General features: G+C 30.9%; 1 protein-coding gene across 1 annotated transcript; it reads right to left on the reverse strand.

Moving 5' to 3' along the window:
* Positions 1 to 209: 209 nt before the first annotated feature.
* LOC111276397 (transglycosylase) lies at positions 210 to 15,042 on the reverse strand. The gene is given in 18 exon segments (XM_089754047.1): positions 210 to 295; positions 383 to 502; positions 556 to 674; positions 1,030 to 1,139; positions 2,165 to 2,218; positions 3,080 to 3,286; positions 3,498 to 3,520; positions 3,840 to 3,919; positions 3,997 to 4,077; positions 4,179 to 4,257; positions 4,461 to 4,503; positions 4,598 to 4,663; positions 4,801 to 4,969; positions 5,077 to 5,193; positions 5,290 to 5,420; positions 7,227 to 7,277; positions 11,935 to 12,121; positions 15,020 to 15,042. Coding segments are annotated over 18 exon segments (1,746 nt in total).
* Positions 15,043 to 20,249: the final 5,207 nt, after the last annotated feature.

Consider the following 20,249-nt stretch of genomic DNA (forward strand, 5'->3'; position numbering starts at 1 on the left):
TTGTTATGTTCATAACATAAGACTAGACATTCTATTTCATTATACACACAGTCTGGTAAAAAATTACTTAAAATTTTTTTTCGTTGACTCTCATAGTAGTATTAACATTAAAAAAAAAAAAAAAAAATGGTTGCTCACAGATGTCAATAATCCATCCTTTTTATAACAGCAATTAAGCATATATTAGGTGTATTTACCAATCTTATAAATCAAAACGCAACTTCAACGGGAGAACCATATAAAAGTTGGATGATGATATCTGTCAGGTTACATGATGGTGCAGCTCCCTTCATTCCTGAAGAAGTGAGATCACTTTATGACAAGTCACTGGAGGGAACATACAACTCCATTTTGTTAATGCATACAAGATCTGGTACATAACTTTTACAGATTTCATAACTGCTCAAAATTTGCTCAAATTTAAGCCACATTGGACATGTCTCTTGAAGATTTACATTTTTTGGATTCCTTTCCCTGTTTTCATAGTCAAAGAAGCCACATACTTTGTAATAAATCATAGGCACAGCTACATTAAATGTTATTGTAGGGAATTACCATACCTCCCTTCATACTCTGATAACCAAGCTAAATATGCCGCACCAAAATACATGGACACAAATGGGTTTGTCAGATCTTCTACATAATCAACTCGACAAGCCCTATAGCCCACCTCTCTTCATATAAAAATTACAAATTTCAGACATATTTAATCATTGCTATAAAACTGATGGGGGACAAGTGAACAACATTTAGACTGTGCTAAAGAAAAGGGAAAAGCTAATAATTGTGCGTAAATTACGTTTTTTTAGATAGTAAATGTAGTGCCATTTTTAGTACAAATCCAAAATGCTTCTAAGTTGCATGAAACAACTATCATTTGAACTCAAGGCCATACAAGGAGCCAATTTAATTAAAATTTCTCGTGGGCGCTACAAAAAGGTAGAATAGAGGGGGCAGATTGAATTTAAGTTCTTTTCCACACATTTCTTCATAGCAAAGAAATTCAGTTTCAGTCATATTTTCACTCACGTGTAAAGCCAGAAAGCTGTAGAGTAGTCAATTCCCATTATTCCACCTCGTGCTTCACTCCCATCTACAAAGCGCATGCTAACAAACTCGGCTAGAGCACAAAGTACTGACTGTTCAAAATGTAAGTGTCAAGATAAAAGTTAGACAAAACAAATAAAGAGAGAGATTTAGCATAAAATAAGTGCATAAAACATAAAAGTTCAGTAGCTATATTCATATTTAGGAAAACTCAATTCAAGTAAACATCAACCCCAAAATGGTTAATTAGGAGTCGACAACATGAAACCAACTCCACCGTTCAACCTGGTCTAGACTCTACCAATATTGTCGAAAAAGCCTACCCATTAACAGTTGCATACTAGTGCATGCGAAGGTCTATGTTGTGCATGTCCAAACATCTTTGTTATTTCTTTTAATCTATTGATACTTGAAATGGTAGAATATTCGACAATCTTCTGAATTTGTCCCCATTTCAAGTGCACGTCTTGCTACATAAGCATTATTTCAATTGTACCACCTGCATGTTTTCATGCGTAATACATTTTATTCAATCACTCTTTAGCACATGTCTCTGCCAAGGGACTACAATTCAAGGCAAATCAGTGACCTCAGCTCCCAACTATTAGTCCAAAGCTTAGAAACAATTGTCACAAGTCTAACATATAATTTTGTTAAAATATGAAACTTCAGCATGCCAAGCACATCAAAAAAAGAAAAGAAAAGATAATTAAACAGCTTCACATTTTGTAACATTTCCTTCGTCATACTGGGAACAATATACTAAATCTAGAAACCCTCATGATCCATATAGGTTTAATCAGGACCATCAAGAATCACAGAGAAAAATCATGTTGTATGAAATAATCACCAAGAAAGAACAGCTGTGAAAATACTAAAGAAAGGGAAGGAAATTTAAAAAATGGGTAGCTTTGTAATAAATAAAGGAACTGAAAAATAAAGAGAGTATTTTCTCTAAAAGAATAAAAGAAAAAGAGATAGGAGCAAACTTCAAACATTAATCCACTGGATCCATTTCAAGTCGAAATACTTGCAAATTTTCAACATTGCATTTAGGAATGAGGTAACATTTCAATTTCCTTTTCTGCAAACCTTCTTTATCCAACTCTATACTCACTTGTTTTACTCCCCTTGTGCTGAAGTACTTGGAAACAATTATTTCTGCCATTGCCTGCAACAGAAGATCCATGTCAAATGTCAATGATTCAAAAAACAACACTTTTGATAAAGATGTAATGCAAAATGAAAGAACACCCCTGGCAATATTAAAGAAAGCAATATTTTATTACATGCATATAGACCTGTTAATGAATAATTATAAAACTACTTTAATGGAATAACATAGTTGCATGTGGATTCTTTTTGTCCTTTTTCTATTCATAGCTGTTCAAATTAAGTCTATATCATCATGTACTTTTAGTATACCACCGGCATGATGGGAAACTTTTCCAGAATCAAGAGTGTAAGGCTCTTTGTGAGGGTGTGACTTCACTCTTTTCTGTGTGACAGCTTGCTTAAACAACCCAGGTTGTTACCCTTTCTCTTTCTACTTCTTCCATTAATTTGTAACATTTTCGGCTAACAAATATTTTACAAACAATTAGCAATAGAAAAATCCTACAATCCTTAGTTCGGATAGACTTTACCATGGTTTCACATATATCCCTACAGCCTTAAAACGTCCTTCATACTTTGCAGCCAAAAATTTTCAGTACGTAAGGTCTCTATTTCTAGCAATCAAACATCATCTAAACCCAGCCTTGAAACTAATTAGCAGTATAACCCAGTTTCAGTTCCCCAATTCTTATCCTGTTTTACTTATAGTGTACTTGAACCTTGGGTCCTGTAACATTTGCACTTTGGCACAAGAAAATAAAAACTTATACAGAACTTCTAACACTGGAAAGGTAATAAAAATTTATCTTCACTCTTGATAAAATGTCAAAAAAAAAAAAAAAAAAGAATATTTATTCTGAAACTATGATGGAAACTACTAAAATTGACAGCATATTAATTGATTCAGGATACATACCTTTAGTTCTACTCGAGAAAGATATGTTTTTTTCTCACTATCAAGGGAAAAGCGCACTTTGCCACTACTTTCATTAGATTTAGTCCACTGCTTGGAGACATCAGGATGATTCCACATCTGTTCCATGTCTTCAGAGGAAACTCTGGACTTCCAATATAGGTCAACACCTGCAGCTCCACCATAAAAAAAAAAAAAAATGCATATCATCTAAGGTAGCAATATAGAGATGCACGACAAATAAGTAGAAGAATATCTTTCAAAAGGGCAGAGATCAATTCCCCCAGATTTTATGTGCTCCATATTCAACGAATCAAATGTTGGATTTAGCAAATTATCCATACATGTTATTCAGGCTAATTTGAAAATTTACTGAATGATTGCTATTTCACTGCTTGAATTGTTTAAATTAAACTTTTACTTCATGCAAAATGAGTATAAAATCTAACAGTTAATTTGTGAAAGAGAAACCATAGTGTTAGATTTTATACTCTTTGTCTAAAAGAATAAACCATGCCTCAATTTGTCTTACTTTATTTCAAAAAATGGTAGATTTTTTTTTTTTTTTTTGTTATGCTTGGCTTTCTTAACAAGACCAACAAAATTAGATGTAAACTAAATTGGTAAGCTTTTGATACATAGCACTAAAATCTTTTTTGTTACTCAAGTTGATGAAAGTAAATTTTCGTTTATGAGATAGATTGATAATATACTGACTAAACATAGCATCAAATAACCCCAAGTATTTAGAGAGAGGAACAACCTGAGCTTGGTGAAACCGGGGAAGTTGGAGAAGTGGTTGAAGTTGGTGCTTGAGTATGTGAAGGACCATCAAAATGTTTTCTGCAATGTAATGACAAAGGGAAATCAATTCCAATACTGATACATTAGTTCTGCTAACATAGCCTTTCACTCTTCACTGGTTGAAATCTGCTTCAAAAGGTAGCACAGCTTCAATCTGGACAAAGTTTATATGCTCTTCAGAAGCTAAACAACATATGCTAAGAAGTGAATGCAAATAAGTAGAAACTCAAATTTCAAGAACATAGATAACAACTTCAGTTCAATAGCTTAACAATAAAAGACTTGTCTAGAAATTAACCTCATTGATAGTTGATCAAGTCCAAAAAAGGGCATGAAGACCAGACTTCTACAGTGCATATAAAGAAAATCTATATGATCTGAACTTGCCACCAACAGTTAAAGTTCTGTTAGACAATGATACTCAGCCATCTTTTTCTAAGTACAAATTTCATAAGAATAAAAATGGGAAGGATTTTCCTGGATGACAAGGAAAATCCACTAAATAAGAAGGTTGTAATAATATGCAGAGAAAGAAAATTTTAACACCGTAAGGTGGTGCAAGCTGTTGGCACTTTCTTACCACTATATACTAATTCCAAGTGAGCTTCACCATAGAACATGATCTTTTACCAAAAATTGGTTACAGTATCAAAACTTAGAGTAAATTAAAATTTTAATGGCATACAAGTTAAAACATTTGGAAGTTCATTCATAAACAATATTTTTAATATCAATCAGATAAACCGAAAAGATGAAAAAGCAAAAGCCAAAAACCATAAAGAACTGCAAAGAATAAAAATAAAAGACAACACCTAATAAAAGGAAACAATATCTACAAATAATACTGTAATGAAACATTTTAAGTCAACTACCTGTGCAGTCTACCTACTTCCCTTGAAAAATTTTCAACAAGTACTTACATAAATTTTGATACTCAAATGCCAAACTTTCATGAGGGAGTATAAAAACCTGGATGGAAAACTTTCTTTCATGGAAAGATAATGCTTCCAATATGGCAGGGTTGATTTATGACTTGCTTTCTTTGTACCACCCTTATAAGCCCTGACAATAAACTCTTCAGTTCTAACTCTGCAAATTCAGCACCGATGAGATACATAATACAACATTATTTAAAAACCTGATAACAAATAAGTAATATATTTGAGATGGATCCAAATTCTTCACTAGTAACTCACTTGTTATCAAAGTTTGATAACCATTTAAGGTAAGTTGCTCCGAAATATACACTTACAAAAGGCCTGTATAGAATATCCGGGTCCTTTTCGACTGGGCATAATGAATGATCACTTTCCCTACAAGTATTTTCAAACTACAACTTCATAAATCCAAACAAGGGTTAGCTTAGTTACGATGCACCTGCAAGAGAAGAATAAAACATAATATTTTACCTGACCATCCACTCTGCTGTTTGTGGTGCAATCTGCATGATTCCTGTTGTAGTCAGCTTATTTTTCTTATCACATCGCATGGCAAGAGGCTGTCTGTCACTTTCAAGTTCAGCAATACCACAAATCATTTCCTTCAGAACAGTGAAAGGATGCCAAACTTTAAAAATTAAAAATAATAATAACATCAATTTTTCTACAGATTATCAAAGATGGATAGCATGACTAGTATATGTTCTTAACAGAGCACATGCAGGCCAACTATGTGCTAGCTGATTGAAGTGGACTTAATTAAATATGCATAATTAGTTAGACTACGCGAACAACTTAAATTAAGTAAAGTATATACATATTAAAGGATATGGGCACATAACATAGCTAGTGCTAGAAAAGAATGTAACACAAGGAAATATTGCTAATTCACTGCAAATTTAGTCCTTTCCTTGACTTAATTTTCATTGAGTGCATGGTTTATTCTACTTTCGTCAATACAAGATTTTCTTAAGAAAGTACTAGTCATCATTGCATCGTATGAGGTCAATATTTTTTGCCTTACATACTCCATTCATTCACTTCACTTCAAAGAGAGATTACTTATTAAGGGAATCTTTTGTGACCTACCTAGGATTGGATTTTTAATGTTTTAAGCATTTTTCCCTAACTTGATATAGTGTGGCTGCTGTAGCATCCACACTTGAGAATGAAGTATATGTGCAGATGAGTTTCACAATATATCTTTGAGTAAAAAATTTTGTATCTTGACTGCAATATATTGAAGTTAAACTCCAATTGTTAAAAAAATCAATTCTTTCTTTGCTTATAAGAATTGGTCAAAGCCTACGACATAGAGAGAGCAAAGATACAGGGTTATTCAAACAAATAGGGAGGCGGGGGAGAAAGAGAGATGGAAAATTTCCTATAAACAATAAAGAGTTCAGAACTTGTATCATTATCAGGCAAAACTAGTAGCATTATCTTATAAAATTAGAAGAGCAACTGAAAACTCAGTCTTCAATTGGTCATCAATTCAAAACTAGTAGAATTATCAGGCAAGTAGTCACTCTTACCACCAAGCCTAAGGCTTGGAAAAGTAGATTAAGTTCCCTTATACTAGTAAATACTTTGAGAGATTACTGTCCCCCTGTCCAAACTCTCCCCTTTTCATCCATTCTAGGAATGGAAGGATTATTGAGTTACCGTTTGATCAATAGTAGACATTGACTGCATAGCAGGTTTGCAAGCAACCAAAAGACTATTTATTATCTCCCATCTCCAGTCAGCTAGATAATTCTCAAACATCAGCTGCTAAGGTGTCTTAAAACAGCCTAGCCATGAAGAATACCTAAAATAAAAAAGTTATACCATTCTACAATTATAAGGTTCTTGTTTTTTTTAAGAAATTTGCTCCAATGATAACCTAGTGAAGAATAATCACAGGCTGAACAGGGAATGATTTAAACCAATCTGGTAAATGCTACACAAAATTAATTTGCACTTAAGCTTTTATTACACCAGGAAGAACTTTGTCTATTGCTTCAAATTTATCAAACCTTAGGACACGCCCTTGCAAATCTGTGCTGTTTATTTTTCTTTTCCCCTCTTTTGGTTTGTAAAAAGAATAGTTCATTTAATATATAAGGTGAGAGGTGAGAGTGAAAGTGAAACCAAAATCAAAACAATAATTTTAGACACCTAAAATATTAAACATAACCTCGCCATCAGAAATTAGGATCTGGCAAGAAATACTTGTTATTATATGCATATTAGTTAAGAAGAGTTTCTGTTAGTAATTTTTTTGGATAAATAGTTTGTCAGTAATTATACTGCCATACCAGAGTAATTTTGCACAAATGTAAGAGAAAATCATATAAGAAACTTCTACATGATCTAAAAGGAAAAACAGTGGAACAGGCTACGTGTTTGGGTAATAGGTGACATACTGGCTCTATCTGTGAATCAAAATATCTGCGAGTAATGATTTCAGCCACAGCCTGAAAAAGCACCCCATGAGACAAGGTAAATTAGAAGTAAAAGCCATTGGCCAAAAAAAAAAACTAGAAGCAAAAGCCCTATGGCAAAATCTGACTGACTTTAGTTTATTATTATTATCTTGGCATAGGACTAAGCAAAGTGGAATATTGGATCATCCTTATGTTTTTGAATAATGAATAAGATCAAATGAGACTAATACTAAATTACCAAAACAAAATTACTTATGAAGAGATAAGTGTTATAAAAAAATTTTAAAACTGTGGAAAAACTAAAATATAAATCAGTGTGAAAACTGAATGTATATTGAAAAACTGCTCATTAAGAATTATACAAGAACCTTAGGTTTATATACAACTAACTAGGAAACTAAATATTCCTAAAAAATTAATCCTATAATTGAGAGATTGTTTATCCTAATTTTTTGTCCTTAATTCTAGGGATACAAATACTTAATTCTAGGGATACAAATACAAATATATAGATTACAAGATTACAACTAGCTGTAAATAAGTGTTTTCCCACACTCCCCCTCAAGCTGGTGAATAGGTGTTTTCCATTCCCAACTTGGAAATAATTTCTTGAAATGTTGCACTGTTGAGACATTTAGTCAATACATCTGTAAGTTGACCCTTGGTTGATACATAAGGTGTACAAATCAACCCACTGTCTAGTTTCTCCTTTATGAAATATCGATCTACTTCAATGTGTTTTGTTCTGTCATGTTGCACAAGATTGTGTGCAATGCTTATTGCAGACTTTTATCACAGTAGAGTCTCATTGGTCCATCCCACTTGATCTTCAAGTCTTCTAGGATAATCTTTAACCAAAGTAGTTCACAAATTCCTTGAGCCATTGGTCTGAACTCTGCTTTAGCACTTGATCTTGCCACCATATTCTGTTTTTTACTCCTCCAAGTCATAAGATTACCACCTAAGAAAGTGCAGCAGCCTGAGGTGGATCTTCTATCAGTTATTGAACTTGCATAATCAGCATCTGTATATGCTTCTAGAACTAACCTCGAATTTTTTTTGAATAAGATACCTCTCCTAGGAATGACCTTCAAATAGTGCAATATACGGTAGACAGCCTGTAGGTGCACTTCTTTAAGACTATGCATAAATTGACTTACTACACTCACAACATATGCTATATCGGGTCTAGTATGTGAGAGATAAATGAGTCTTCCAACTAATCTTTGGTACATCTCTCTATTTACAATAGCATCTTCATTAGCTTCTCTAATTTTATGATTAGGATCTATAGGGGTATTTGCAAGTTTACATTCGAGTTTTCTAGTTTCCTTCAGAAGATCTATCACATATTTCTATTGTGAGATGAAGATACCATGCCGTGAGTGAGCTACTTCAATTCCTAGGAAGTACTTCAATCTCTTTAGCTCTTTAATCTCAAATTCTTTAGCCAAACACTATTTTAGAGATTCTTTCTCTTTTTCATCATCTCCAGTTACAATTATATCATCAACATACACTAATAGAATTATGACTCTCTCTGAATAAGAGTGCTTGATAAATAATGTGTGATCTTTTTGACTCTATTTATGTCCCATTGCTAGCATCACTTTGGCAAATCTCCTGAACCAAGCCCTAAGAGACTGTTTAAGGCCATATAAAGCTTTTTTTAGCCTGCATACTTTGTTTGCTTCTAGATGACCTCCAAATCCCGGTGAAACCTTCATATATATTTTTTCTTCCAAATCACCATGTAGAAAAGCATTCTTTACATCAAATTGTTGAAGCTGCCAATTGTAATTTGTAGCCAATGATAACAAAATCCTAACTGTATTCATCTTGGCAACTGGAGCGAAAGTTTGCTGATAATCCACTCCATAGGTTTGAGTGTAGCCCTTAGCCACTAACCTAGCTTTATACCTTTCAACAGTACCATCTGCTTTGTATTTTACAGTGAAAACCCATTCACACCCTATTGAATTTTTTCCTTTAGGCAACTCTACCAGTTTTCATGTCTGATTTTTCTCTAAGGCCTTCATTTCTCACTGGATAATGTCTCAGATAATGTAGTTGGAACAGAAATAATGTTTAAGCTCATAAGAAAATTTTTGTGAGATGGTGAGAATTTTTCAAATGACATAAAAGTAGAGATTGGGTATAGTGGATGTTTAGTACATTCTCTGGTTTCTTTTCTCATGGCAATAGGTAGATCATAATCACTAGTTATAGTTTTAGAAGATTCATACTCATTTTGAGAAACAGAGTCAAAAACTGTAGTTATCTCATTTCTAGAGTTAGGATCAGGTTCTTGGACTGGTACTGGTTCAGGATCTGAAACTTTCTTTCTTGAGTACACTTGTAATTTCTTCATAGAATCAAAAACAATATTATCCTTTGTCACATCTTTTATATTTGGAATGGGTTCAGACTCAAATTCAGTGTTTAACTTGGGCTCAGCAGACACAAGTTTCGACTCAGAAGAATTAATAGGTGTAAATGTTGAAGAAGGGGACAAATCAAGCAAAAAAAAATCTTTATCCTTATCTTCCATGAATGAAGTCTCCCCCTGAAGATAAAGTTGAGTAAAACATGATTTACTTTCTTCAAAAATGACATTTGCAGACATATAAAATTTTTTGATAAGAGGATGATAGCACTTATATCCTTTTTGAGTTGAAGAATACCCCACAAAAATACACTTAATTGCTCTTGGATCCAACTTTCCCCTGTTATGACTGTGAACATGAATAAATGATGTATAATCAAATATCCTAGGTGTGAGATTGTTTGTGGTATTGAAGTTGGGATAAAATTGTGAGAGTAGTTTCATAAAAATTTTAAATCCCAAAACCCTTGACGGTAACCTATTTATAATATCTATGACAGTGAGAACAGCTTCCCCTCAGTAAAATTTAGGTACATTTGCTTGAAAAAGAAATTCTCAGGTTGTGGCTAGTAAATGATTATTTTTTCTCTCTGTCACTCCATTCTGCTGTGGAGTATTAACACAAGATGACTCATGGATAATCCTCTCTTTTTGAAAATAAGTAGATAGACTCTGGTTGAGGTAGTCTCTTGCATTATCAGACCTAAATCTCTTGATTCTCACTCCAAATTAATTTTGGATCATGTTTTCGAAGCTTAAAAACACACTATTCACATTTGATTTGGATTTAAGTAAAAAAGCCCAAGAGACTTTGGTACAATCATCTATGAATAAAATAAATTATCTATTACCAAAAATATTAAAAATTGTAGAGGGACCCCAAATGTCACTATGAATCAAGTAAAAGGGAGTAGAACTTTTTTTGTTACTGATTGGAAAATACACACGTCTATGCTTTGCAAGTTCGCAAACATCACAATAAAAATCTACAACATTTAATCCTTTGAACAAAAAAGGAAACATGTTTCTCAAGGTTCCAAAAGAAGGATGTCCAAGATGAAAATCATAAAACCAGATTTTGTCTTTATTGAAAGATCTTTTAGAAAGAAATGACAAAGGTAAACTATTCTTGATACTACTTATGTTATTTGATGTCTCAAGATAGTATAGTCCATCCTTTTCTTTAGCAAGTCTAATAATCTTTTCCGAACTTTGGTCCTGAAATTCACAATAAGAGGGATAAAAAGTTACTTTGCAATTCATATCTCTTGTACGTTTTTGTATAGATATCAGATTAGTAGACAATCCAGGAACATGAAGAACATTTTTGAGAACAAACAAGGGATTAACTTGAACATCTCGTAATCCTGCCACTGTGGTAAGTGAACCATCTGCAACAATAATTTTCTTATTACTAGGACACATGTTATATGTACTAAACTTTTGTGAGGAATGTGTCATGTGGTCTGTGGCTCCTGAGTCAATGACCCAAGAACTCGTAATAGGCTTAGCCGAGACATTTAATCCATGAGAACCGGAAGCTTTACCTGAACTAGAAACCTTACCTAAAAAACATACCACAATAGATTTTTCAAGGATTTTCAATAAGTTTCTCAGCTTTTCAATCTTTTCCCTATTGAACTATCATTGTTTCTGAGACATCTGTAATACTCCAGTAATTTTCTCAGTTAACATTTCCTCAAATTGGATGGTAATGATATCTTTTTTTGAAAGGGATCGGTAATGAAGGCCTAAAAAAGTCAGCAATGAAGGCTGAAAATTTTGCTTCCTAAGAAAAGCCTAAAGCTCTAATACCATGTGAAAAAACTAAGAAATAAATCAGTGTGAAAACTGAATGTATATTGAAAAACTGCTCATTAAGAATTATACAAGAACCTTAGGTTTATATACAACTAACTAAGGGTTAAACTAGGAAACTAAATATTCCTAAAAAATTAATCCTATAATTGAGAGATTGTCTATCCTAATTTTTTGTCCTTAATTCTAGGGATACAAATACTTAATTCTAGGGATACAAATATAAATATATAGATTATAAGATTACAACTAGCTGTAAATAAGTGTTTTCCCATAAAAACATCTTAACCATTCAAACTGTAAGAAAACTACTTTTTAAGATTAAATATATCAAGATTAAATGTAATAATAAAACTTTTAACTCCTTAATCGTTCAAACTTTATGAAAAAAAAAACTACTTATTGAGATTAAACTTCTCAATTCTCTAATAATAGCTTACTATTGCCTCAAAAACTAAATGATATATTGTTCAAGTTGCCTACCCTCATCTCTATTTGTGTCAAATAAGGCTGTCCATCAGGATCCCTTGATAGGTGAACTCTTTGTCCTTCAGTCTCCCCAGCATCTATCCACTATGTTCTCATTTCAGGTCGTTTCCACATTGCTTCCATGTCCTCAAGATCAACACAGTTATCCCAATATTTGAAGCTGACACCCATCCTGGCAGGACTGCTCAATTCTTTCCTATGGCATCTATCAATAAGAATAGCATTTGGGTTTGAACAAAGCTACAATATCTATATGAATATTAGATGGTATACAAGGAAACGAAACTATAACAATGTATTTCCTTCAAAGACCGACCCTTGATGTTCAAGTGTAGAACTCATTATAGCTACTAGTTCATAAACTTATAGCTTATGGTCCACATATTATGTCCCTACCAGTGGGGAACAAACATACGTGCATGCAAATAAAACATCAAGGATGGCATGGAGTAGTCTACCATTAAATTAGGAAAAGGAAAGCAAACTACACTTGGCATTACCAAAGCATAGAAATCAGAAACATTTTGCATGGATTTTAAACTCCAAGACCAAGGATCTAAGAAACGCTCATGGAAATATTCTATCTTTCCAATCAAAGGCAAAAGAAATCATATTTTTCTCTTTTCATTTCCCTTCTTCCTAAAAGGGAAAAAAGTTGAACTTTGAACTTATTTTGATCCCTAAACTCTCACTCCCAAAATATAAAGATTCCCAAGATTCTAAACAAAATTTTAAACACAACAAAAAAACAAAATCATTGACATCAACAAATTCCAATGAAACATATAATTTAAAAAAGAAAAGAGAAAAACCATACATGATCAAATTCAAATCTTGATGTTAAAATACAGAAACAAAAAGGATGAAATAAAACCACAAAACAAAGAATATATACATATATTTACATACATGCATATTTATATGTGAGTATATAGAGAAAGACAGAGAGAATAGCAATACTAGCTTAACACAAGGAAATATAAAATGACATTATAAATAGAGGAGAAGAAAAAAAGGAAGCTAATACCGAAAAGGCTGAAATAAAGAAAGAGGGATAAAATAGAACAATGGGTAATTGGGGATTTTAGAAAAAAAAGAAAGATAGGGGGCATACCATTGTTACCAACATTGGTTTCTAAGATTTTGCCATTTTTAAGGCTGAGGATATAGAAATAGAAAGAGGGTGGCAAGGCATTGGCATTTGGCACCTTATTCTTTTGATAGAGCAAAATTACCCGCCTTTCCCAGTTTTCTTGTTTTAGTCTTCTGGTCAAAATCATCTACCATCCAACCAAACCTGACTATTTTGACTTCAACCCAAAAATCCGTTCACACCCCAAGTAGAATTTGACCCAATCATATTTGATCTTAAAAAGTTAACGATATGAAGCCATCTAATCTAAAACCCAAAACAAACGTAACTCACCAAAATTTAAATTGATCCAAATTTGATTTAAGTTGGGATTCATCTAAATCTAAATTAATTTAAATATGAATTGACCTAGGAATTATTTTGAAATAATTGGAGTTTAAATTAAGTATAATTTTATTTTAAAAACATTAATTTAATAATATAACGAAAACTATTTATCTATTAAATATTTTACGTTACTATTACAAATTATTTCTATTATAATAATATAATAAAATTAAATTTGATCTTTATTAGAGTATATTACAAATAAAGTTCTTTATTTTTGTTTTTACTTTGATAAAATAATTGAATAAATCAATAATAAATTAATTGTTTAAAAGAATAATTACAATAATTCAATAAAACTAATTATACCATTTACTTTTAAATATTTTATTATAAATTTCATATCAAAATCATTAATTTTTAAAATAAAAAACTAATAAAACTAAAATATATTTATATATTTATATTAAATTAAAATAAATATAAAAACTATTAAATGTGTTAAACATGTCAAATGTGACTAGTATGTTTCACATGTTTTATTTATGTAATTATATGACACGTTTAATTAAATATACTTTCTTTGTTTTATACGTGTCAAAATTTATGTCAACGTCATCAAACATGGAACATATTTTTCTAAAACCTATATGAGTTTTCCCATGTTGTTTTGATATCATGTCACTGTATATATTTAAAATTATCAAATCTAATAAAATCATATTTTTTTTTGCATCCATGTAAAATAAATTAATTTTAATTTAAAACATACATACTATAGTATTTCTATTTATTTTTAAAATATCATTTTTTACATTTTATCTTTTAATAAAATTCTAATAAAAGTTGGCTTGAACTCAATCAAATAATTTTTTAAAATTTAATTTGATATGATTCTTCTCTCGAATAATTTTATTCGATAAATTATGAATAATGTTAATTTTTTTACGTTCGACTTTGTCGAGAAAAATATAAAATTTTTATATTCAATTAAAGAAATATAAGATTATTTAATGATGTTTTATTATATTAGTTTATGTACTGTGAATAATATGTGATAAACGATTATATTTAAAATATGTGAATAATATGTGATGCTACTATTCTGACACATTATAATATCGTTAAGATGTAGTTAGCTTTTGAACTTTAGTTCAGTTGCTGTTCATCATATGCTTAGGTGCTGTATTTTGAGGTAGATGGAGCTAAAAACATTTTGGGTGGGCCTATTAAGTATATGGACTAAGGGTGGGATAGCTTAGAATTCTATTAAAGTAAAAGTTCTTTGTTTTTGTTTTTATTGTGATAAAATAATAAAATAAATCAATAATAAATTAATTATTTAAAAGAATAATTACAATAATTGAATAAAACTAACTATACCATTTTCTTTTAAATATTTTATTATAAATTTCGTATCAAAATCAATACTTTGTAAAATAAAAAACTATTAAATTAAAATAGTTTTATATATTTATATTAAATTAAAATAAATTTATAAACTATTAAATGTGTTAAACGTGTCAAATGTGACCAATATGTTTTATATGTTTTATTTATGTACTTGTATGACACGTTTAATTAAACATATTTTCTCTGTCTTATACGTGTCAAAATTTATGTTGACGTGATTAAAAAAAAAACTTATTTTTCCAAAACCTATATGATTTTTCTTGTGCCATTTTGATATCATGTCACCGTATATGTTTAAAATTGTCAAATCTAATAAAATCATATTTTTATTCATCCATATAAAATAAATTAATTTTAATTTAAAACATACATATTACAGTATTTCTATTTATTTTTAAAATATTATATTTTACATTTTATCTTTTAATAAAATTCTAATAAAAGTTGACTTGAACTCAATCAAATAATTTTTTTAAATTCAATTTGATTTGATTCTTCTCTTGAATAGTTTTGTTTGATAAATTTCGAATAATGCTAAAATTTTTACGTTCGACTTTGTCGAGAAAAATATAAAACTTTTATATTCAATTTAAGAAATATAAGATTATTTAATGGTGTTTTATTATATTGTATTTAATTATATTATTAGTTTATGTAATGTGAATAATAAGTGATAGACTATTATATTTGAATTATTATTTATTTATTTAATATGTTAAATTATTTATTTATTTAACATGTAAATTATTTAATATTTAGGATTATTTAAATAGTTGATTGTTCTTAATAAAGTATATTGTTTATTTAGTATTCACTTAAGATCAAAGGGTAGTGGTACAAGATTGATTTTTTTCTTTTGACATATGAGACATAAAAATGAAGGTTAGATTAAAATCTTAAATATAAAATTCCTCAAAAGGAGCAATAGTGGTATGAGCTTTTCATAGGGTATATGGTTTCAATCTAAAGTATTTATTTAACTTTTATCTCAATTTTACCATTTGAGTGGAGTTAAGAAATTGAACTCCCAAATTTATTTTTTTAAGTTCTAATCTATCCTTAGTTTTTTTTTTTTAACAATTTTTTAAATTGAAAAAGATATCACTTATATAAGCTTCTTCAAACTCATAATATTAAATACCAACTCCAATAATATAGTAATTGATTCAAAAGTTGATAAGCTTTCAAATTGATTTTTTTTATTAAAAAAATTATTATGATTAGAAATAGTAGTAATAGGTAGAGGAAGTGTTTGTGACTATTGTGATTTTATTATGTTATTTTTATTTATTTAATTTAATTTGTTGGTAAACACCTGACTATTAGTGAACTACCAAATAGGAAACACTTGATATTAAGAGTGCTTATTCGGTTGGTTCAGTTAATTTCGAACTGAATTATCCAAAATTGAATTAACTGAATTATATTATTTTATTTTCGTAAACCAAATTGAATTTATAAATTTCAAAAATTAACTGACCAAATTTAATTCGGTCGGTTTGGTTAATTTTTTTGATTAACCAAATAATATATATTTACGTTAAATTATAATTTAAACTCTTAATTTCTTATATTTTAAACAAATTAAATAAAATTATCCAATAAAATATTCAAATATCAAAGTATTATGTTAAAAACTCTAACAAGTTATGAAATTAAATGATTTATTTCATGTATTTTTCATTTTATAATTGAATTATGTTATATTTCGATTAAATTTTGGTTAATTTGATTTTCAAATTGAATTAACCGAAACCAAAATTTTTAAAAAATTATTTTCATTAATCGATTGAAATGAATTCAATAACCAATCAATTGATCGAATTAAATCAATAAATTAAATTGATTTGATTGATTAATTTGATTAAAACTGAATTATACACACCTTTACTTGAAATAAGTTGAGCAGCGGGGGAAGAGGCAAGGAATGAGATAAGGGAAAACCAACTACAGATTGTCCACTAGAAGGCAAGAGATGATATGTAGGACCGAGGCAACCTAAAAAGCCAGAAAGCCCTGAATTGGGCCACACCCGCTCCAACATGGCCTTTAAGGACTCTGGTGGCTGAGTTTTTAGTTTTTCCATCTACTACTCGACAAATCACCTAGGTGATTCACACAGTTTGTCTTCTTTAATACCTTTAGCTTTCTCGAGAGAATTGTACAATGCCAGTGCTTTCATGCAAAGGCCATAAGCTGTTTTTATTTTTTAAAAATTTTTGCTAAAAAAATCTTAAAATCATTCATTTACTAAGTATAAAATAAAATAATCCCAAAGAATATTTTACGGTTTATAGAATAAAACTATACCAGTACTATTTTAAAAGCAATTAAAATTACATATCAACTATATGATCATATTATTGTTTGACGTATTTAAAAAATTGATAAATATTTCATTTTTTACCAAAAAAAAAAAATGAATGAGGGCATATTTGTATTTTTCCAATTTTATTTAATAAAATTACAGTCAATTATAGATTGTAATGAAAATTAAAATTAAAATTTAATTATTTTATGTTATGCAATTATTTTTAAAAATAATATTTAATAATTTTAAATTTTAAATTTTAAATTTTAAATTTTAAATCTATAATTATTTTTATATTAAATATTGCAATTGAAAGTTCTACTTGTGTGATTCTTGCAAATTACTGGTGGTAAATTGGAATTTTTATTAGAATTTGTATGTTGTTTGGCATTGCAATTTTAAGTTAACGAGTTAGGTATAAGCATTGGAACAATTTTACATAAGACCAAGAATGATGTCCAAGATTTCACCAACCCCATCCGTGACAAATATTGAAGGAGAAAACCAACAATGGTTACCATGAGCACATATACACAAGAAAACACAACCAACAGTTTTCAATCATTTTAAATAGAGCAAACCCAGAGAGATCGGAGAAAGAATTGGTATTCCATTATTCTTAACAAATTCTGCTATGCATTTTAAAATCTTTCAAATAATTGTTTTTTATTAAAAAAAATGCACTTTTCTTTCTTGTTTCATTTGCTTTTAAAAAGCATAAACATTTCCCATTTCCCATTTTCTTATTATTTCTCAGCTACCCTCATGCTTGCTCTCAAAAGCCAAAAGTTCTCTTCTTTGAGTTTCACTAGGGTTTTTATTTATTTCTTATTCTATAGTCTCAAAAGCCAAAACCTCTCTCCTTTAACTTTGGATCACCTCAAAGTCTTCCACTTTCCCCTGATCAACACTACAAAGCTTTCATAATGAGTGACATAATTTTTTCTTATATTTTTTTAAAAACTATTATTTTTTTTATTTTTAAAGGGAAAAATAGGAAGGGCTAATTAAGCTGAATAAGTGAAATTTGTGTAACTTCAAGTCATTCTTTTCCTGTAACTTTTCTAGGACGTGTTCTTGGGAACCAAATGGAATCTTAAGAATTACAAACTTTTTAATGCAAGTTTTATTTAGTTTAGGTGTATAGATATTGATTTTTTGACTTTGTTACATTTTGTTTCTTTGGTTGGTGAGAAAAACTTACTTGTTAAGTCATTTTCATTATAATTAGCCCATTCTAGAAAAATAGCTCAGCAGATGAAATCCTATGATGTTATCCCATGCTAATGTATACAAGCATAGACCTACTTTAAGCATTTTAATTTCTTCAAAGTAATACGTTGAAGGAATGACCTAGTTGATTACGGCTAGGAGTGCATCATTGATAGTAGGGATAAGTAGATCGATGCTCATTGTGAGGCAGACCAGATGACCAAACCCTAGTTCCAACTATGAGCTTTTTAACTACAACAACTTAAATATATGCCATTGGAGCTGGAATTGTCATGGTTGTTGGCACCGAACTTACCTTCTAATGGATCCTCATTAAAGGATTTAGATTGTAGTCATTCCAATTAGTAGACTTACAGAGCCCGGTATTGGTATTTATTGTCACTACCTCCTGGTGTCAACATTGGGTAATTTGTGTGCCTATTGCATTCTTTAGATGTGGTAGCCGTTTCTTAGGCTCCCACTCTAGAATTAACCTTAATTCTTTGTCACCTATCACCACCATAGTAGGCCACTGTCTTACCATCAAAAGTTGATAAGGCAAAAATTTGAATGATGCACCGCTGACACAAAGGCTGTGTGATCCATTGAGTTATAATGAATCATGAAAGTAATGGGCGAAGCCCATGTTGACCTTTTATCTAACAAATGCATCTTTTCCAGAAATTGGGGTTTGTTACATGTATTAGCTCTAGAATTACAATGGTTATCCAAGTAGTAGATATCATCAAACAAATTATAACTAATTTAATGAGCCATTCATAGTTTCACAGTCTGAATTAGTTCATACTTACACATGCATGGCTTAATCTTTGAGACAGCATATGACTACTAATAGGATCAACTAGATAGCATTCTTTCAAGATGTTGGCCAGCCTATAGAGTTGTTACCCAATTCAAGGACTTGGTCTAGGTTTGGGGTAGTATCAACCATAAGCATGGGCTTGAGCTCAGTATAGCTGAGCCTCTTTTTTTGGATATACCCCAACCAGTCGAGACCATGAGTGCTTATGGGTCATTGGTGCAACTAGTCACCAAACAAAATGGCCAGAAAGCATGCACGACTAGGATTTTACTCTAGGGACATTGTCGTGGATGTACATAATGATAGCCCCATCACGCACACCTACTCCTTCCGTAAGGGAAGAATAGGCCCAAACAACCACCACCTAAAGAGCATGAGAGATTTTATAGATATGCAAGTAATAGACATTAAAGTGTCTAAAATAGGGAAACTTTTTTAAAATATGTATATCTTGCACCAAAGGTCCGTAGGTGCTGATGGTGGTCTAAGCATGTGCCCGTATTAAGGTCCAACATATGGCAATGGTGTTTGAGGCAATTGCCTACACCAAGTCCCATCTTCTATTGATACTGATGAGGCATGTGCCCATACCAAGGGCTAGCTTACAATGATGGTGGTTGAGGCAAGTGCCCATACTAAGGGCTAGCTTATGCCGATGATGGTTGAACCATATGCCTACACTATGCGCCAATATGGGCCGCTGATGGTTGAGGCCTTGCCTGAAGTTTAAATTCTAGGCCACAACATATATGATGGGCTCAAACATGTGCTAGTGCCACATTTTTTTGCCGAGGGCACCATTGTTGAAGCATCACTAGAGAACCTAACAGGTAACATTAGGGGTTCTGACAATTGGGGGTGGCATTAGAGGTGTGTACACATGATGTGTGATAGGTGCTAGTCCATGAACCTTATATTGGTCACCTATCCCTCAAGGAACCACAATAACTCACACCTCTTTAAAGAGCATAAGAGCTTTTATAAGCTTATAGCCAATAGCCATTCAAGTGTTTGAAATAGGGATGATTTATTTGAATGGCTATAAAATATTCTATACTTTGAATTTTTAGCTGAATTTTTTTATGGATGCTAAAAAATACAGGGATCACATATACCAAATTTGGGGCTAA

Source organism: Durio zibethinus, chromosome 25, assembly GCF_047325235.1.
Source record: "Durio zibethinus cultivar Kanyao isolate XHJ-2024 chromosome 25, ASM4732523v1, whole genome shotgun sequence".
NCBI classification, from domain to species: domain Eukaryota; kingdom Viridiplantae; phylum Streptophyta; class Magnoliopsida; order Malvales; family Malvaceae; genus Durio; species Durio zibethinus.